Consider the following 15,879-nt stretch of genomic DNA (forward strand, 5'->3'; position numbering starts at 1 on the left):
TAGAAAACAATGTTTTGATGCATTGGATGTGCTGAATGTGCATATTAAGGCAGTACAGGAGGAGGTGCACATTAATAATCCTCCAGGACTGTAACATGCTCATGTTTAACCCAAACAATGTGTAAGGTGACTGCAGTTGGTTCGGATCGAGGTTGGAACATGTCTCCCCACAAACGAACTGCACCAGAGTTAATTTGTAACCAGACTGAGACTGCCTCTTCAAGAAGGTCTCGGTCTGGTTATTTTGCAGCGCACCTGGGTGTGATTGCTGTGTTCACACCTGCCCAAACGAACTACACTTAGGGGGCAAACAGAGTTAAGATTGACTGAACAAAACCAAACAGGGCAGGGGTGAAAGCACCCTTAGAGACAACTTCTAGTGCGGTGCAGGCAAAACCATTTTGCACCTTCAAGGGGTGAGAAGGCTTTTTTTTTTAGCTATTTTTTTTAGGTAGGTAATGAGGCAGTTTTTTATTCCAGTACTGTCTCACAGATAAATAATGTACAATGCAACCTCCCTCTGTTGGCTATAGAAGAACATCCCACCTTTTCATGTATGATGCAATGGTGAGTCAAGACTTTATCACTTGTGCTTAAGTGTAACGCACTGTGATCACAGCCAAGATGCTATAAGGTGGAGGGCGAGGCATAGATACACAATAAACAATATAACATAATCAAGTGCAAACATAATTGTAGGTTAAAATGGTCTACCAGAGAAAAATAGGACATGTTTGTCTTAAAAAAATCCACATTTGATCTTCTGTTTGCTCATCAGGTGTTTTGCATGGTTCTTCAAAGTGAGTCTGTTCTCCAGTCAGATTCCAAAATACTTATAACATTCAATAAATTTAAGATCCTTGAGTGTTGGTCCCAGTCTTACAATTATTAAACAGAAATAATTTTGAAAAGGTACTTTCTCCCAAGCATTTAAAAAATTCTGATGAGCTCATTAATATTAAAAAAAAAAAAATCTTTCATTTTTTTAGATTCTGTGTCAAGTGGTTTAAGGTTCCAGGCGATGGTGTAGTGGAGGGTATACGCAGGTATACAGAGTATACCCACCTCAATTTGTGGCTAGTTACAGATACCCACCTATCAGCCAAAAGGCCATTGCAATATAAAGGAGAGTATACCCACTTCCTCCCTGGTAACATGTCCATCTTCACAGTAGTACCCACACCTTATCAACTACCACACCACTGGTCCCAGTGGTTTACTTATCAGGGAGAAATCCTAATTTCTCAACCTATTAAACAAAAGGTGAGCTCACAGCAGACCGTGAGAAATGCGTAATCAGTCAGGAAATGTGACAACATGGTCAAAGCGGTGATGAAGGGCTGATGCAATAAGGCCCAGTGCTGTTGTGAGTAACCGTTGCTAACAATCTGCAACTGATCTATGCTTTTATTGCGTTTGCTCCCCTCTGTAAAATAGGGTTTGTGAGGACAGTGATCAAGTTAAAGACTTATTAACAAAATTGGTTCTTTGCTTAGCAAATGTTCAACCACATTGATTCTATTATCTATCTATTGCATCTGATATCACCTTGCTTTTTTCCACAAATAAAAAGTTAGTTCTGTTTGTCTGGATGAAGTCCAGGTGAATTCATATTGAAACTGAATGGAAATTAAACAGTTGACATCTACGCATGCACACCAGCCCTAATAGTTGCTTCTCGAAACCGTTTGGCCTCACAATTTTCAGTTTTATTTAAAGGAATTCTTCTTTTTCTCAGTAGACTACACTGAAAAGGGGAAGCAGACAGGTGTCTTATGATTAAATAGAGAAGCTGAAAGCTCATGTGATCTAAAAATTCCTATCACTAGAGTGTCAGCGTCATGTACGTGAGAATGGAGCCTGAAAATCATTAGTGCCTGTTTTACCAGGTCTTTGTCCCGACTGGTAGGGTTTGAGTTGGAGACTTGTTTTGCTCATGTTTTTTTTCCAAGTTCTAATAATCAGAAAATGAGGCACTTTTTGTGGCCAATTCTATGAAGTGTATTTAAATATCTGGTCTTATCAGGCTAAAAAAGTAATATGTGAATCACACTGTTTCTGCAGACTGCTCTTTCTCATTCTCTCCTTCCTCTTTTTGTCCGCACTGATGTCACTGTGTTTCATTCAAAAGCCCACTGTTTAGAAAAAAATATATAGAAGCATGTCCTGCACGTTACTGTGCAGGCTGTGACTCTCATGTTATAGATGAATAGAACAGTGGTAATTGTACTTCAGTGGTTTTAAACTGTATTTCTATTAGGCTTGTCATATCAAAAACTACTGTGAGTAGTATAAACAGATGTATCCTGTTTTATATTGTTCATATATTGGTTATATTGGTTCACAGGTAGCTCATGCCTGAGGCCTGTAAGGAACCTGACACAGTATCATCTACACCTCTACACCAATCAGCCTCAACATTAAAGCCACTGACAACAGGCTGTCATGTGGATGCCATTTGACACACACCACCGGACCAAACACCGTGACAGACCGAATACAGCCCCTCATGGCAAGAACATTCCCCAATGGCAGTGGCCCCCCAAACAGGACAATGTGTGATACCACACCGAAAAAAAACTGCTCAGGAATGGCCCATGACAAAGAGCGTGAGGTGTTAACCTGGCCACTAAATTTCCCAGATCCCAACCTCATCAAGCATCCATGGCATGTGCCAGTCCACAGAGGGTCCTCCTTCGATTGGAACCGGCTCTGACCTGTGGCATGGACACAGGTCCTCTGGGGGTGCTCTGTGTTGTGTGGCATCAGGGCGTTGGCAGCAGATCCTTATATGGAGTCCTGTGGGTTGTGAGTTGGGGTAACATCAAGTCCCCCGGATGCTCAATCACACTGTGCTCCGGGGAATTTGGAGGCCAAGTTGATGCCTTGAGCTGAGGTTCCTCGGGCCATTCCTGAGCAGTTTTTACAGTGTGGCATGGCACATTGTCCTGTCATTGAGGCGTGCCATTGGGTACTTGATCTTCAGTGATGTTTGGCTAGGCGGTGCATGGCATCCATATGATTGCCAGAACACAAGATTTCCCAGCAGAACTTTGCATCATATTGAGATGATCAACTTAATTTACTTCACCTGTCAGTGTTTGTAATGTTGTAACTGAGCGGTGTAGTGCAACTCAAATAGGTGAGTTTTGAGCCTTTAGGGGAGGGAGTGTGTGGAGGGTGACTGGTGTCTAGACTCGACAGACGACTTGAGTCAAAATCAAACACTCCAGGTTGCAACTGGCTAGCCACAAATATCCTGGGTTTCCCTGGGTTGGGTAATTTCTGCATTACTTACTTCTTCTTTTGGTTAAACACCTGTGTGAATTGTTTATCAGAGAAAGCGACATGGAGTCAACAAATGAATTCATTAATGTTTGCTATCTAGAATGCTTCCTGACTTCAGGCATGTTGTACGCGTTTATACCATCCCTTAACAGCTTCCGGTCCAGAAACGCCTGTGTAAAGGTGTCATTTCTGGCTATTGTTACCATCAAAGAAGAGGAAATATGAGTAACACAGGCGTCAGAGTGCTTAATGATGAAACATTTATAGTGGGAGGGAGATTTTAGTTTAAAAATCCCCATGCAAAATCTATAACAATGCCTATTCTTTCAGGGGAATTTGTGTTACAGTATTAGAATAAGATGTGCAAAGAATGTTTTATTGAAAAACAGCTGCTCTGTCATCTGAACCACATTAAAATCAAGAAGTTGATTAAAGTCACTATTCTGGTAAAAGAAAAAAAAAACACAGTATCATGCACTGTTAGGGAGTTTTGATGAATGTTGCAGTTGTAGTCACTGGCGGATGATTCAAGAGGATGTCCACATCAGAATAGATGCACGGCATGGTTTACTTATTGAAGAAGTGAGATCACTTCATCTTTTACAGTATAGCTTAAAATCAACACCTTCAGTTGCCTTAGTTTTCATTTATTAATGTTTTATACATGTTACAACACATAAATGATGAGTGTCTTGATATATGTTTAAGAATAACTATAAAGCATTTATTTAACAATGTCACAGGGTGCTGCATATGTGACAGCATTAAACAATAACATTAAAAACAACAACTAAGTAAAGCTTGAGTAAGTACTGTATGGGTAAATCATCAGATAACACAAGGAAGAATCACACATAATATGAATACATAAAATTAGAGGAGAAAAAAACAAATAAAAAAGATCACAAAATAAAATAAAATAAGATAAATTAAATTAAATTAAATTAAATCAAATTAAGGTAGACCTTTGGCAGGGGTCAGTAATGTAAGATGAATTAGAAATATTACTCCAAAAATAGAACAGTTATACTTAATCTGGTTGTATTTTGTATAAACTTTAAACTAGACCGGAAACTAGACCATGACAATCCAGACAAAACAAAATTACGTAATTCATAACTACTAAATGGATGATGAATGATGATAATTCCCTGAGCTCCATTGTGATGATTAAAAATGCAACTACTTGCAGTACTTCCACCACTAATGTTAAAGAGGAAATATCTCATCCCGTTGATCTAATTCAGTCTGGATTATCTGGGATTGACACAAATGACATCAAGAAAGTTTTCTTTACTATGATGATGCAGCCATACCAGTTCAATCAATTCAATAGAGCATTGCATCAATACTGAATACCCCTGTAATTGCTCTATAGTGCGGGAAAATGTTTGTATTTGTACTGTTTTTTCACAGCTTCTTCAGGGGAGAGTGAACATGGGAGAACTGGGAATTAAACACCAGTTTTTATCGTTTTTTTTTTAGACTTGCTTTTATGTAATGTCATCTCTTTATTTTCCTTTTTTGGTATAACTTGTATTGCTTTTATTTGCATCTATTTGTTTTGATATTTTGCATTTCTGCATCTTTTGTCTTCTTGTTTCAACTTTCCTTTTCCTTTTCTTCCTTTTTTTTGCCCTTATCGTTTGGCTTTCTGTTGTTGTTAGTATCCTCAAAGCACTTTGTAATCTCTGTTTTAAAAAGTGCCGTACAAATGAAGTTATTATCATATGAAGTTATTATTATAGATTGAGACGAAGACCACTTGAGTGTGCTTAGATTTTAAAAGAGACCACAGTTGTATATTAAGACATCATGTTGTGCCTATGACACAGTATTTTTGTCCAGGGGCGAAAAATTTGGGACAAGTGGCCCCTGATGAAGGTGCTCTACAGTACATCATCGCTGCCCCCCTTAGTGGGCAGGGCCTTGGTGGGCGTCTTTGCCTGGGGCCGCCAGTAATCTAGGATCACCTCTGTTTATGTCTTACATGCATGTGTTGTAGTGTCTGCAAACCAAACTTCTGTTTAGGGTAAAAAGAAATTAACAAAATTTAGTTAATTAATAACACTGATGGATCTCAAACCTGTCATTCTACGTTTGTGCTCTTCCGCATTCATAGCTGCAGCAGTTGACATTGTACACATGACCAATTTTGGATGTATAATTTTGAACAGTACCGTTGTGGTTTGAGGGGAAGGAGGGGGCGTTACGTGTTTGTGTGTGTGTGTGTGTGTGTGTGTGTGTGTGTGTCACAGGATGTGACAGAATCTTTGGTCAAGAATTTGCTGATCAGCAATTGAGCCCCAGTGATGTTTTCATCTCCTCCCTAACTCCTCCCACTTGTAGCCTGTGTGTTTTTAAATAGGAGGTAACGCAGGGAGGATCAGCACTGCAACACCAGAGCCGGTAACAGCGTGAATGCTAGTCCTACCAGAACACAGGTGCATATCAGAGGGAACAGAAAGGAGATAACAGTCATCTAAGCTGGAAGACATAACAAAGAGTTTCATCAGGATTACAAGTTTGGACAGAAAGGTAAACAAAGCTTCTTAAACTGTGACATGCAGCCAAAATATAAGACATTGTTTTACTTTATTGTATGAATGAAATCAGTTAAAGTAAATTCAGATTTATTTATATACCTCAACTCTTAAATTGGAGTTGTGATACTGGACCTGGAAAGAGGACACAATACAACACACGAGGCAAAACGTGAAAGTGTCTGACAATCAAAAGAAAGGTTTTATCCATACAAACATTTTCTTTTGTTACTATCAAGTTGATACTGTGTCTTAGAAATATCTAGAAATTCAGTGTTTGAACTGTAAGCATTGCAAATGAATGTGAAAACAATTGACTAACTTAAACTGATATTACACTGACTGTACAGATAGAGACTGTGTTTAAAGTACAGAGCGCACACAGTGAGCGTGCTCTATCTTTCATTAAAACTTTCCCAACGGTTTTCCCTCTGTAATGAATGTACGCATGCAATCACCGGACACATAACACTCTGTGAAACCCAGACAATTATAAGCACATGTCCATTCAGTAGTTGCACTTGTTTCTGTCCGGTCACGTGCTCCAAGATAAACTTCATAAAAGGGCACAGGAGCTTTAAATACAGTCTTCAAGTTTGTTCCATTTCTGTAATTTTGTTTCTTTTTTCAGTCCACTACCAGACAAAAATATCCCAAATAAGGAGAAGCGAAACCAGAAATGAAGATGAACCTGTTAGTCATCCTCGCCATTGTAGCAGCGTGCAGCGTTGATGTGGTAAGCAGTAATTACAGGAAGTAACTTCAGCTTTAATAGTCATGCCGAGGGGGGTCTGAGGGGTTTTTGCGGAGGGTTCATAATGTCTCAACTGAGTTTGTCTGTGCTTCTTTCAGGCTTTTTCACAGAGACGGTTCAAAAAGAACTGGTCACCAAGAGCCACTAACATAGGTAAGACAACAATAAGCCTTTCATCTAGATAGGCAGCAGGTCCCCTTCTACTGAGCTCGCCAAGTCGCACTGCTATGTTTCTACAGTAGCTAAAACCAAACTGGCTCTAAAGAGGGCCATTAAAGTTTTTATGCTACCTAAATGCCACAGTAGGTTTCTCTACTGGCTTGGAAAAGGAGGGTCAGAGCAGAGGGGTAGCAATGTGCAACCACACCACCAGATGCCACTGAATCCTTCACACCGCTCCTTTAATATTCTGCATTTGTTGCATCTTGTGAGAGACACGAAATGTTCTCATCTCTCTTTGCAATGTGATCCTCAGAGATGTGTAGGTCTGGAGATGGGAGCAGTTACAGGGGACTTGTGTCCGAGTCGGCACGCGGTGGCAGATGTCTCATCTGGAGCAGGTTTACAAATCCTTCAGGAGCTTCAAAGGGACTTGGTGACCATAATTACTGCAGGTATACTTTAAGTCACCAATATGGGATTTATATGTTAAGTTGTGGTATCGTGTGTTTAATGTTATATCACTTGAATGCTAGGAATCCTGACCAGAGCTTGATGCCATGGTGCCGTGTCCGAAGAGCAGGGAGGATTGTGAGAGAATTCTGCAACATTCCCAGATGTAAGGTTTGACTGGAAAATTTAAAAATCATCAAAGTGTTATATGTTTGATTTGGATCTTTCTAATGATCTCTGCTCCCGTACAGGTTCTACACCAACAGTGAATCCCAAACCTGCTCCAGCTGTGGACACAGGTATAGCTTTGTTGTTTAAATGCACATTTTGCTCAGTATCATCTTGTGAATTCTTGTCATTATCACTGACTTACGCCTGTCCTGTGTGTCCCTGCAGAGCTGACCTGTGGTGAGCGGTCTGAGCGGAGGATGTATAAGATTGTGGGTGGGTCTTTCACACCTATAGAGTCAAACCCTTGGGTGGCTGCTCTCTTTCATCAACGCCGCGGTTTCCTCTGTGGCGGCTCTCTCATCTCGCCGTGCTGGGTTCTCACAGCCGCACACTGCTTCCCTGAAGGGTGAGACAAAACACACACAAGGAAAACACAACGCACTATCATTTTACTCCACTACAATTGTCATACTATAATGGTAATGTGACTCATGTGGGTATGTGTATGTTTACACACTTACGCTTTGTTTTTGCTCAGTGAGGGGACTAACTTCCAGCGTCTGTCTGTATACCTGGGGAAGAATGCCATCAATGAGACGAATGAGGACAGGGAGCAGACGTTCACTGTGGAAAAAGTGATCATCCACCAAAGATTCAATGAGTCCAACTTAAACAACGACATAGGTGTGCAATGCTGTTCTGTGTGTATCATGTGTATGAGTGAGAAAGATGAAGAGTCTGTCTGCAGGACTCAGATGTGTTTGTCTTTGCATTTCAGCACTGGTGAAGATCAGAAGCAGAAATGGAGGATGTGCGGTGAGGTCAGCGTCTGCTCGGACGGTGTGTCTTCCTCCATTTCACACTGAACTTCCTGCAGGGTTTCAGTGCAGCATCGCAGGATTTGGGAGGGAGAGATTCAGTGAGTGCTGCAGAACCTCTGACCTTCAGATTCATGACTGATCTCTGAGTCATTTCACTGATTCTTTATAACTGTGTTGTCTGCAGCGGCGTGGTATTACTCACAGTACCTGAAAGAAGCTGAGGTGAATCTGCTCTCCCAGACTGACTGTAAAAGTAAAACGTACTATGGAGATCAAATTACCAAGAACATGTTCTGTGCTGGGAGCCCTGACTGGAGCACTGATGCCTGCAAGGTGAGCAAAGAACACAGCATATGAGTGAACAGACTTTTTTGGTGCCCTAAGCAGGAGTTGGTTTGGGGGCCTCACTTATTTTAACGTCTTGCCACTTCACATGTCTCACAGCAGCCCCAAAAGAACAGAACTTAGAGGAAATTGTAATCTTACATCCAAATTTGCCACATATTTCAAGCTTTAGCAGAATAAAAGGAACAGTGTGTAAGATATAGGGGAAAGTGTTCATTGTTAAGGAGGTTTTCTTCCAGGAGCTGAATTATCTGCAGAGGATATTAAATGTTAAGACAGAAATGTCTCACAAATTAATTTTACTTTATGATACATCAAAATAAAGAGATGGCTGACCTTTTCTGATAGTCAGTATCCATATGAGCCTTTTTAATAATATACTACATAACCAGATTTTTATTCATGCTGTGAGCGCTGACTGACTGTTGCCTCCTCCTCTCACAGGGTGACTCTGGTGGTCCGTTGGTGTGTGAGGCATCAGGTCGAATGTTCCTGTTCGGCGTGGTGAGCTGGGGTGAGGGCTGCGCCGCAAAGAACAAACCAGGGGTTTACACAAAAGTCACCAACTACAACAAGTGGATCGCAGCAAAAACAGGACTCTCCAAAATCACCCAAGGGTTCATGTATCCCACAAAGTGAAGCTGTGGCAAAATGTCATCTTAAAGGAAAATTTGTAGCTGATGTGTGTCGCTGTTAATATACAGTTAAGATACTTTTGCACAGTGAAGATTTACAGAAACAGTTCTAAGTATTTTTTTTAAATATGTTTTGCTGTATATAGTGTGTGATACTTTTGTATTATTTGTGCATGAGCTTTTCATACTAAGAGTGTGGATTTTTAAACAAGCTATTAGAAAAGAAGTTTATTTATCTAATTTAATTTAAGAACCATTTCCTGTTGTAGAAGGCTGGCCCTGCTGTTGAGTATTTTTTTAATAAAATATTTGTACTACATTGTCATTGTGTTCATCAATTTCCAAGCCATAAATGTTTCTGTTTCCCTTCTGCATTCAACACAAGTAAAAATGGCTCCTGCTGGCTCATTGTGGTCCCTGAGCATCTCTTACAGGACGTATATGTGTGTCTAACAAGTGAAATACATTTTAGATACAAGAACTGCAGACATTTTGTAATCTAAAACAACAGGGTGTGGTACTCAGTTTATGTGAGTTCAATTCAGTACAGTCTGTCCTTCAGTGAAAATTTCCTTAAGTCAAACACTGGAGGGCACTGTGCGGTAAACAGTTACATGCAGCCTGCTACTCTCAAACATACTGAATATCACAAGTATTTTAATGTAAACATCAATGACATCCAATGTGAGTCAGTACTGACAACAGCTGCAGGTTTAATCCACTTGTTACACTTTGTAGAGACAGTGAGTGCAGCAGTTTGGTGATGCAAATTAGTGAAGCAAGACTTTATCCGCCAAATTAAACATACTAAATATAAGACATGTGTTCTAATATAAAAAAAAAAATTGTTAGCACTATTTTATGATTGTTAAAAAGCATAAAGTTAAATAAATGAAATCAATTCTATCCAACAGACTACGGCAGATTTATCTTTATATACTGTAGCTGGAACAAAAAAGACATTGTTGAGCTTGGACGACTGATGAGTCAAGCTGTTGATGACACAGAAGAAAGCAATCTAGTTTTTTCCTAGCCTGACTTGACTTCCACTCAACATTTGCATTTTATGGACGCTGCAAATAATTCTCACCATTGTTTAAAGTTTCCAGTGAAGCTCCCCTACAAACAAATTTATGTCGAGGGAGACTTCAGGTCAGAATTGAACAGCAGTGTTCATCAGTGCAGCAGAGATGCCTTTTTTAAAAAGTTTTTTTTAATTGATATGCACAGGATTACAGATCAGTGTGGTTTTAACAAAAAGTATTTCAGCATAAAAACCTTCAGCAAACGATAAAAATAAAGCAGATGATTGGGTCAAGAACAGGGTGAAAAAAGACAAAAGAAGAGAGATGAATAGAAAATAAGGTTTAACGTGGTGAATGATCAGAAACATGCTGATGTTTAGCAGGTATAAGGTTTACTGTATTCACCATATTTTGCTAGTTAGCACAAGGTAAAAAGTGGGCCTACAGCTGAGGGCACTGAGGCCATATGAGGACCTCATTTTTTGGGTTTCCTGCACCTTCATTCTGCTTAACTTAGACCTGCTGTCCTCATTTATGGACACTTTATGTTCAGTCTGCAGCTGATCTCGACACAAAAGTGGACAAAGTACAAAACCTGATCAAATTCTGTGGTTGAAACTTAATTGTCTGTGCTAAATATTAAGTGTAGTTTCATATGGCATACAAAGTTGGCCAATTTCGGCAAGAGTGTCAAGCTTAAATGCTGTTAATTAGGAAATACTTGTTTGAGGACACTAGGACTTTATTACTGTATTATCCAGCATTTCATGGAGTACAGAGCAGGGAAACTTAGATACAGAGTTACAAAATGAACAATTATTTTAAATATATTGCATTATCTGCAATTTTGTTTTGCACAATCATGTTCAGGCATTGAAATGAACACTTTTGAACAGTTTTAGACTTGAACAGTGACCTCTAACCCATAAAAGTTACAACACATTAAACAGTTTGTGATTTTGTTTTTGTGCATCAATGTCCAGGCATTGAATAAACTGTTATAATTTATTACACACCTGTGACTGTTAAAAATAAACCCATTGTCCCCATATGAGGACATCTTTTTTTCCCCCAAACTACTTCCTGTTCAAAGACAATGCTTAGTTTTGTATAGGCCTACTTATCAGGTCCTACTATCCCAAAAAGAGAAATTAAAAATGAATTCCAAACAAAAAATTACTAAAAGTAACTGTACCCAACTTTATGGCAATTGATCTAACAGATGTTGAAATGTTTCTCTCAAAACCACAAATGTCAACCTCATGGTGGCAAGAGGAGAAAAGTCAGGCGATCACTTAGGTCATAGGTTTCATCCCCTGGGGACCATGACTGTCTGTGCAAAACTTCATGGTAATCCTTAATAGTTATAATATTTGGACCAAAGTGATGGACCAACCTTACATTGCTTTCCCTAGTGCCATGCTGCTAGCGGCACTAAAAATCCAAAGAGCAGTTCATATTGTCACAATCATTGCTGTTTATTAATGCTTTATTGTGATAGTGTGCTAGATATGAAAGTGGAGAGACCTGAAGCAAAGGGCCCTGAGCCAGACTCAGATCCAGGCCACTGTGATAAGGATACAACCCCAATGGCACACACACTTCCCAGCAAGCTATCAGGACGCAGAATCATTGCTGTTTTACTGTATTGTCAGAATATAATCAATTACCAAAATCAAACACTGACTTTTGGTGTACAAACACTGGCTGCACATAGTTTCTATCCAGAATCAGTTCTAATAAAGGCAAAGCCCCATTCTACACTTTTCGTCTTCATGGACTCATTAAGAAACTATTGTTTATATCCATATGCAGCATGGTGCAAATCAAAGTGGTTCTTCTAAACATGGTTCTGTGGAGAAGAACGAGCGTCACCTCTTGTCAGACATCTTATGATCCCCAGGAAAGTCTCAGTGTGGAGCAGCGAGTGTTTACATCTCCAGTCGTCCGCTGACTCACATCTCTCAGTCTAGTACCCCGTACCTCCAACGCCCACACCCCACTCCCAAAAGAAAAAGAAACATGTCACAGGAATGCTGAGTACCACTGCTCCAATCATTACAAACAATCAATCAATGCAAACACAGATAAAACAGCAACACAGAGATGAAAGAAATAAAAAAAGTGGTGTAATCATTTAAGAGCATTTTGTTGCACTGAACAACCACAGTCTAGCAGGTCATCACGTCATTATTGAACGCATACTTCAAAACCTCTCCAAGCAACCTGCGGCAATGCTTTCTATCAAAGTCTGTTTGGACAAGTCCACATACACAGATAGTTCGCAGCAGTGCTACTGGAGCCAATCACAGTTCATCCTATTCCCCCTCGATTACTCACACAGAGCAGTTTACTTTACTGCTCCTCTACTCTGCCTCCATCCATATATGGGTTTGAGATGCAGCAAGTACGAAGCTTACACCTCTTTAAGGACAATTCCTAAGGACGAGGAGAGGAGAAGAGAGGAGAGGAGAGGAGAGGAGAGGAGAGGAGAGGAGAGGAGAGGAGAGGAGTAACAGGGTCTGTTCTAACCAGATGGACTAGAGTGTCCAGTCTCCCTGGTTGGGATAGCAGCCACTTGTCTTCCTCTCTCACACACACACACACACACACACACACACACACACACACACACACACACACACTTGGCTCTCTTGGTCGACACCGGGTCTCAGGGGTATAAATACCACTGTTCTTGCTGCTGGGGTCTCCAGTTTCCCCAACTCAGATTCAGATCTGAGAAACAGGAACAACCCTACCAGCAATCACACACCCATAAGTTAAAGTTAAATCAGATTTTTCCACGTTAATGCAAACAAAATTTCAAGTGCAACCTGTCAGGTGGGTGTTAAACCAGTGGGGCAGCTGCTCATTCAGGATCCTCTGTGTCAAGAAGTTGTGTGGGTGTCACGGTGCAGGATCTGTGAGCCTCCTCCTGCTGGACAGACTCCTTCTCTTAGCTGCAGCTGGGAGCAAGTTGAATCCTGTCTTTATTTAGACCTGGACATTTAGGCCCTGAGACATGAACTCCTGACCCACCTTTTAATGAACATAGATCAGATGTCAGATGAAGGTTTGAACTTGCTTCATATAAATACAGCACCAGTGTATTCATCATGTGGTGCAGCTCCTGGTCTCATCTTCAGTGTCCTCATGGATGTGGAGCTGACCTTTACCAGGCTGCACACAGCAGCTCATTTATTTATGTTTACAACCTCCCCCTGTTGTAGATGTTCGCCCTCTCATCTGCACACACCTCGCATGGCATATCGTGGAATCACAGTCCCATTAAGTTACCCCAACACTTTCCTTTTTGGGGCCACTGGCATGCATGACGTAATTTGGGAAGCGCTTTCACTTGAATTGTGTGTGTGTATTTATGCGTGCGTGTGCATGCAGGGAAAGCGTCAGTGCGCACCAACACCAACCCGCTTGGCAGCTGTATTCCTTGGCTGTGATTGGGCGGAGGGCGGTGATTCCTTCTGTCACGATTTGGGTCGCTCCCACCGGAGGACACCGACCGTCTGAGCGCAGCCTTCACCGAGGTGCACACCAGAGGAGACGGTGCACACCGGGAGTGGAGACGCATGAGGGTTTCGTCTCAGGAGCTGGACTGACAACTCGGGGTTTGTCCTCCTGTCGGTGTCGGTGAGGAGAGGAGAGGAGAGGAGAGGAGACAGAGGGGGGGATCTTCAGTGCTGGAGCGACCAGCTGCCTTTTCTTCTGTCGGGGCTGCGGTGAAAGTCGTTCACGATGCCGGTGTTTCACACCAAGACCATCGAGAGTATCCTGGAGCCGGTGGCCCAGCAGATCTCCCACCTGGTCATCATGCACGAGGAGGGGGAGGTGGACGGTAAAGCCATCCCAGATCTGACGGTACCGGTGGCCGCGGTGCAGGCGGCAGTCAGCAACCTTGTGCGGGTGAGTCCTGAGTTTGAACCAGGGCGTCAATTCAGTGTGTGCATCCAGTGGCATTTATCATCCAAACTTTCACATCGACATTTGTGGAGTCAGACTGGTGCAGTGACTGGTCAGCTTTTATTTAATCAATCATAAATGATTACAATAGTAGGTCATCAAACTGTCCAGCTCTGCACATTGAGCAGTCATTTCTTCTTCTATATGGCTTCCTAATAGATTTATTGCAATCCCATCTTGATCTTTGCTCGCCATTAAAATGATATAAAAACTGCCACACACCCAGCTGACGCTCATGCGTGTTTCACGAGCTCCTGCAGTAGTTTTTTTCTTCCTGTGCGCGTCTGTGCACAGCAACACAACATGTCAAACTTTGCCCCGGTGGGTAATCAGATGGCCGCTGAAGTTTGTGGGGCGGAAGAAACGAGTGCTGATTGAATTAACAGGATGCTGTTTCCCTCAGACACACACGCGCACACAAACACACAGTGTGTGATCAGTAAAGAAGGAAATGTCACTTGAGCCAGAGGCTTCATTAAACTCAGTTGCAGCATTTGCAGTTTATAGAACAATGAATTCAAGCCCAGTCATAGTAATAACCTCCATGGAGAATATATACACCCTGTGGTCATTTATTAGACTCCCACCTCCTCCCTTCATTACTCCAACACTTTCCTCCCTTATCTCTCTTTCTAGAACTCATCTGACTCCACTCTGTTTTACCCAAATGCTCATTTTGCACAGGAAAAGGCAAGCTCCAGTCAGATGATGATGTGCCCTCTGTATGCACTGAGTGGAAAAATCAATATGGGCCACACTATTAATGCTGATCCAGGGTCGCTGTTATTGATGCAGGGGTGACCGGGCTTCACTCTCTCAGGAGAAATCAGCAGCAGACAGGAGGAAACATTCACTTGTTTACACTTTAATTGTTGTGTATGACAAGAATTTGTATCACACAGTGTGGGGGGCCACGCTCAGTGCCGCACAAACTTTTGATACAGGTTATTGTGGCAACTCTTGGTCAAGATTTAAGCAGGCTTTGTCTACGTCTTTGTTGGTCACCTTGGCAGTTGTATTTTGCTCTCAACTTTATCTAAGTTTTTATAGTATGTTGAGGCTTTTGCTGACAACATCACCTTAGTGCTGCTCCTCTGACCTTGGCTCCTCTGTGCTTGTCTTCCGGACTGGCTTTTTGACATACAGTTGGAAACTGTTAATTTAAAATGATACCAGAATGCAGGGGGCCATGATTTCTCCTCTATAAACTAAACTACTGACTAAATACAAAAATATGTGTTGGCTAAATGCATTTTGTGATATTACTCAGCATGTGTGAGAATAGTCCAAAGGATTTTAAAGTAAGATCTGGATTATGCAAATACATAATAGGAAACTCATTAATAATTTGCATGCTCTACCTTCACTTTAATGCATGACTAGACTATATTACATTGTTTTCTATTGGTGTGTCATTCTAAGGCTGAAAAAAAAGATTAAATCAAGCCATGTAACTTCAATTTATGACATGTTATGATATAAAAAGCCACCCTGCAAAATCTTTGAGTACAAACTGCGGACAAACTTAGTTTTTCTCTTACTCAGAGTGTGGTCTATCCGCTTCATGATCTGCACAGGTTTGGAGGCAACACAAGTAAACTATGTGATTGAATAGTCTATGAAAAATAGTTTTATGGTGTTTTGTCAGTTGTTCCTTTGTAATAATTAACAGTGAAAAAGGCTTTTATTGTTCTCACCGATGTCAAT

General features: G+C 41.2%; 2 protein-coding genes across 5 annotated transcripts in view; both read left to right on the forward strand.

Moving 5' to 3' along the window:
* Nucleotides 1–379: 379 nt before the first annotated feature.
* plaua (plasminogen activator, urokinase a) lies at nt 380–9,488 on the forward strand. Its single transcript, XM_033613928.2, has 12 exons — nt 380–567; nt 5,638–5,826; nt 6,463–6,567; nt 6,684–6,738; nt 7,061–7,199; nt 7,281–7,363; nt 7,449–7,496; nt 7,594–7,774; nt 7,907–8,052; nt 8,147–8,287; nt 8,374–8,522; nt 8,979–9,488. The coding sequence occupies exons 3-12, from the start codon at nt 6,511–6,513 to the stop codon at nt 9,171–9,173; spliced, it is 1,194 nt and encodes a 397-aa protein (XP_033469819.1). The 5' UTR covers nt 380–567; nt 5,638–5,826; nt 6,463–6,510; the 3' UTR covers nt 9,174–9,488.
* A 4,260-nt stretch (nt 9,489–13,748) lies between these two features.
* The window catches only part of LOC117248434 (vinculin-like), a 33,101-nt gene continuing 30,970 nt past the window's right edge, over nt 13,749–15,879 (forward strand). For all 4 annotated transcript variants that reach the window (XM_033613513.2, XM_033613516.2, XM_078176202.1 and 1 more), the window contains exon 1: nt 13,749–14,115. In XM_033613513.2, the coding sequence (XP_033469404.1) occupies nt 13,948–14,115 (168 nt within the window). In that variant the 5' untranslated portion in view covers nt 13,749–13,947. The remainder of the gene's footprint in view (nt 14,116–15,879) is intronic.

This window comes from Epinephelus lanceolatus, chromosome 17 (genome assembly GCF_041903045.1).
Source record: "Epinephelus lanceolatus isolate andai-2023 chromosome 17, ASM4190304v1, whole genome shotgun sequence".
NCBI classification, from domain to species: Eukaryota; Metazoa; Chordata; class Actinopteri; order Perciformes; family Serranidae; genus Epinephelus; species Epinephelus lanceolatus.

Coding starts and splice junctions, on each gene's coding strand:
- plaua (XM_033613928.2), top strand. CDS start 6,511: ATGAAGATGAACCTGTTAGTCATCCTCGCCATTGTAGCAGCGTGCAGC. Junction 6,568..6,683: donor CAGCGTGCAGCGTTGATGTG/GTAAGCAGTAAT, acceptor TGCTTCTTTCAG/GCTTTTTCACAGAGACGGTT. Junction 7,364..7,448: donor ATTCTGCAACATTCCCAGAT/GTAAGGTTTGAC, acceptor GCTCCCGTACAG/GTTCTACACCAACAGTGAAT.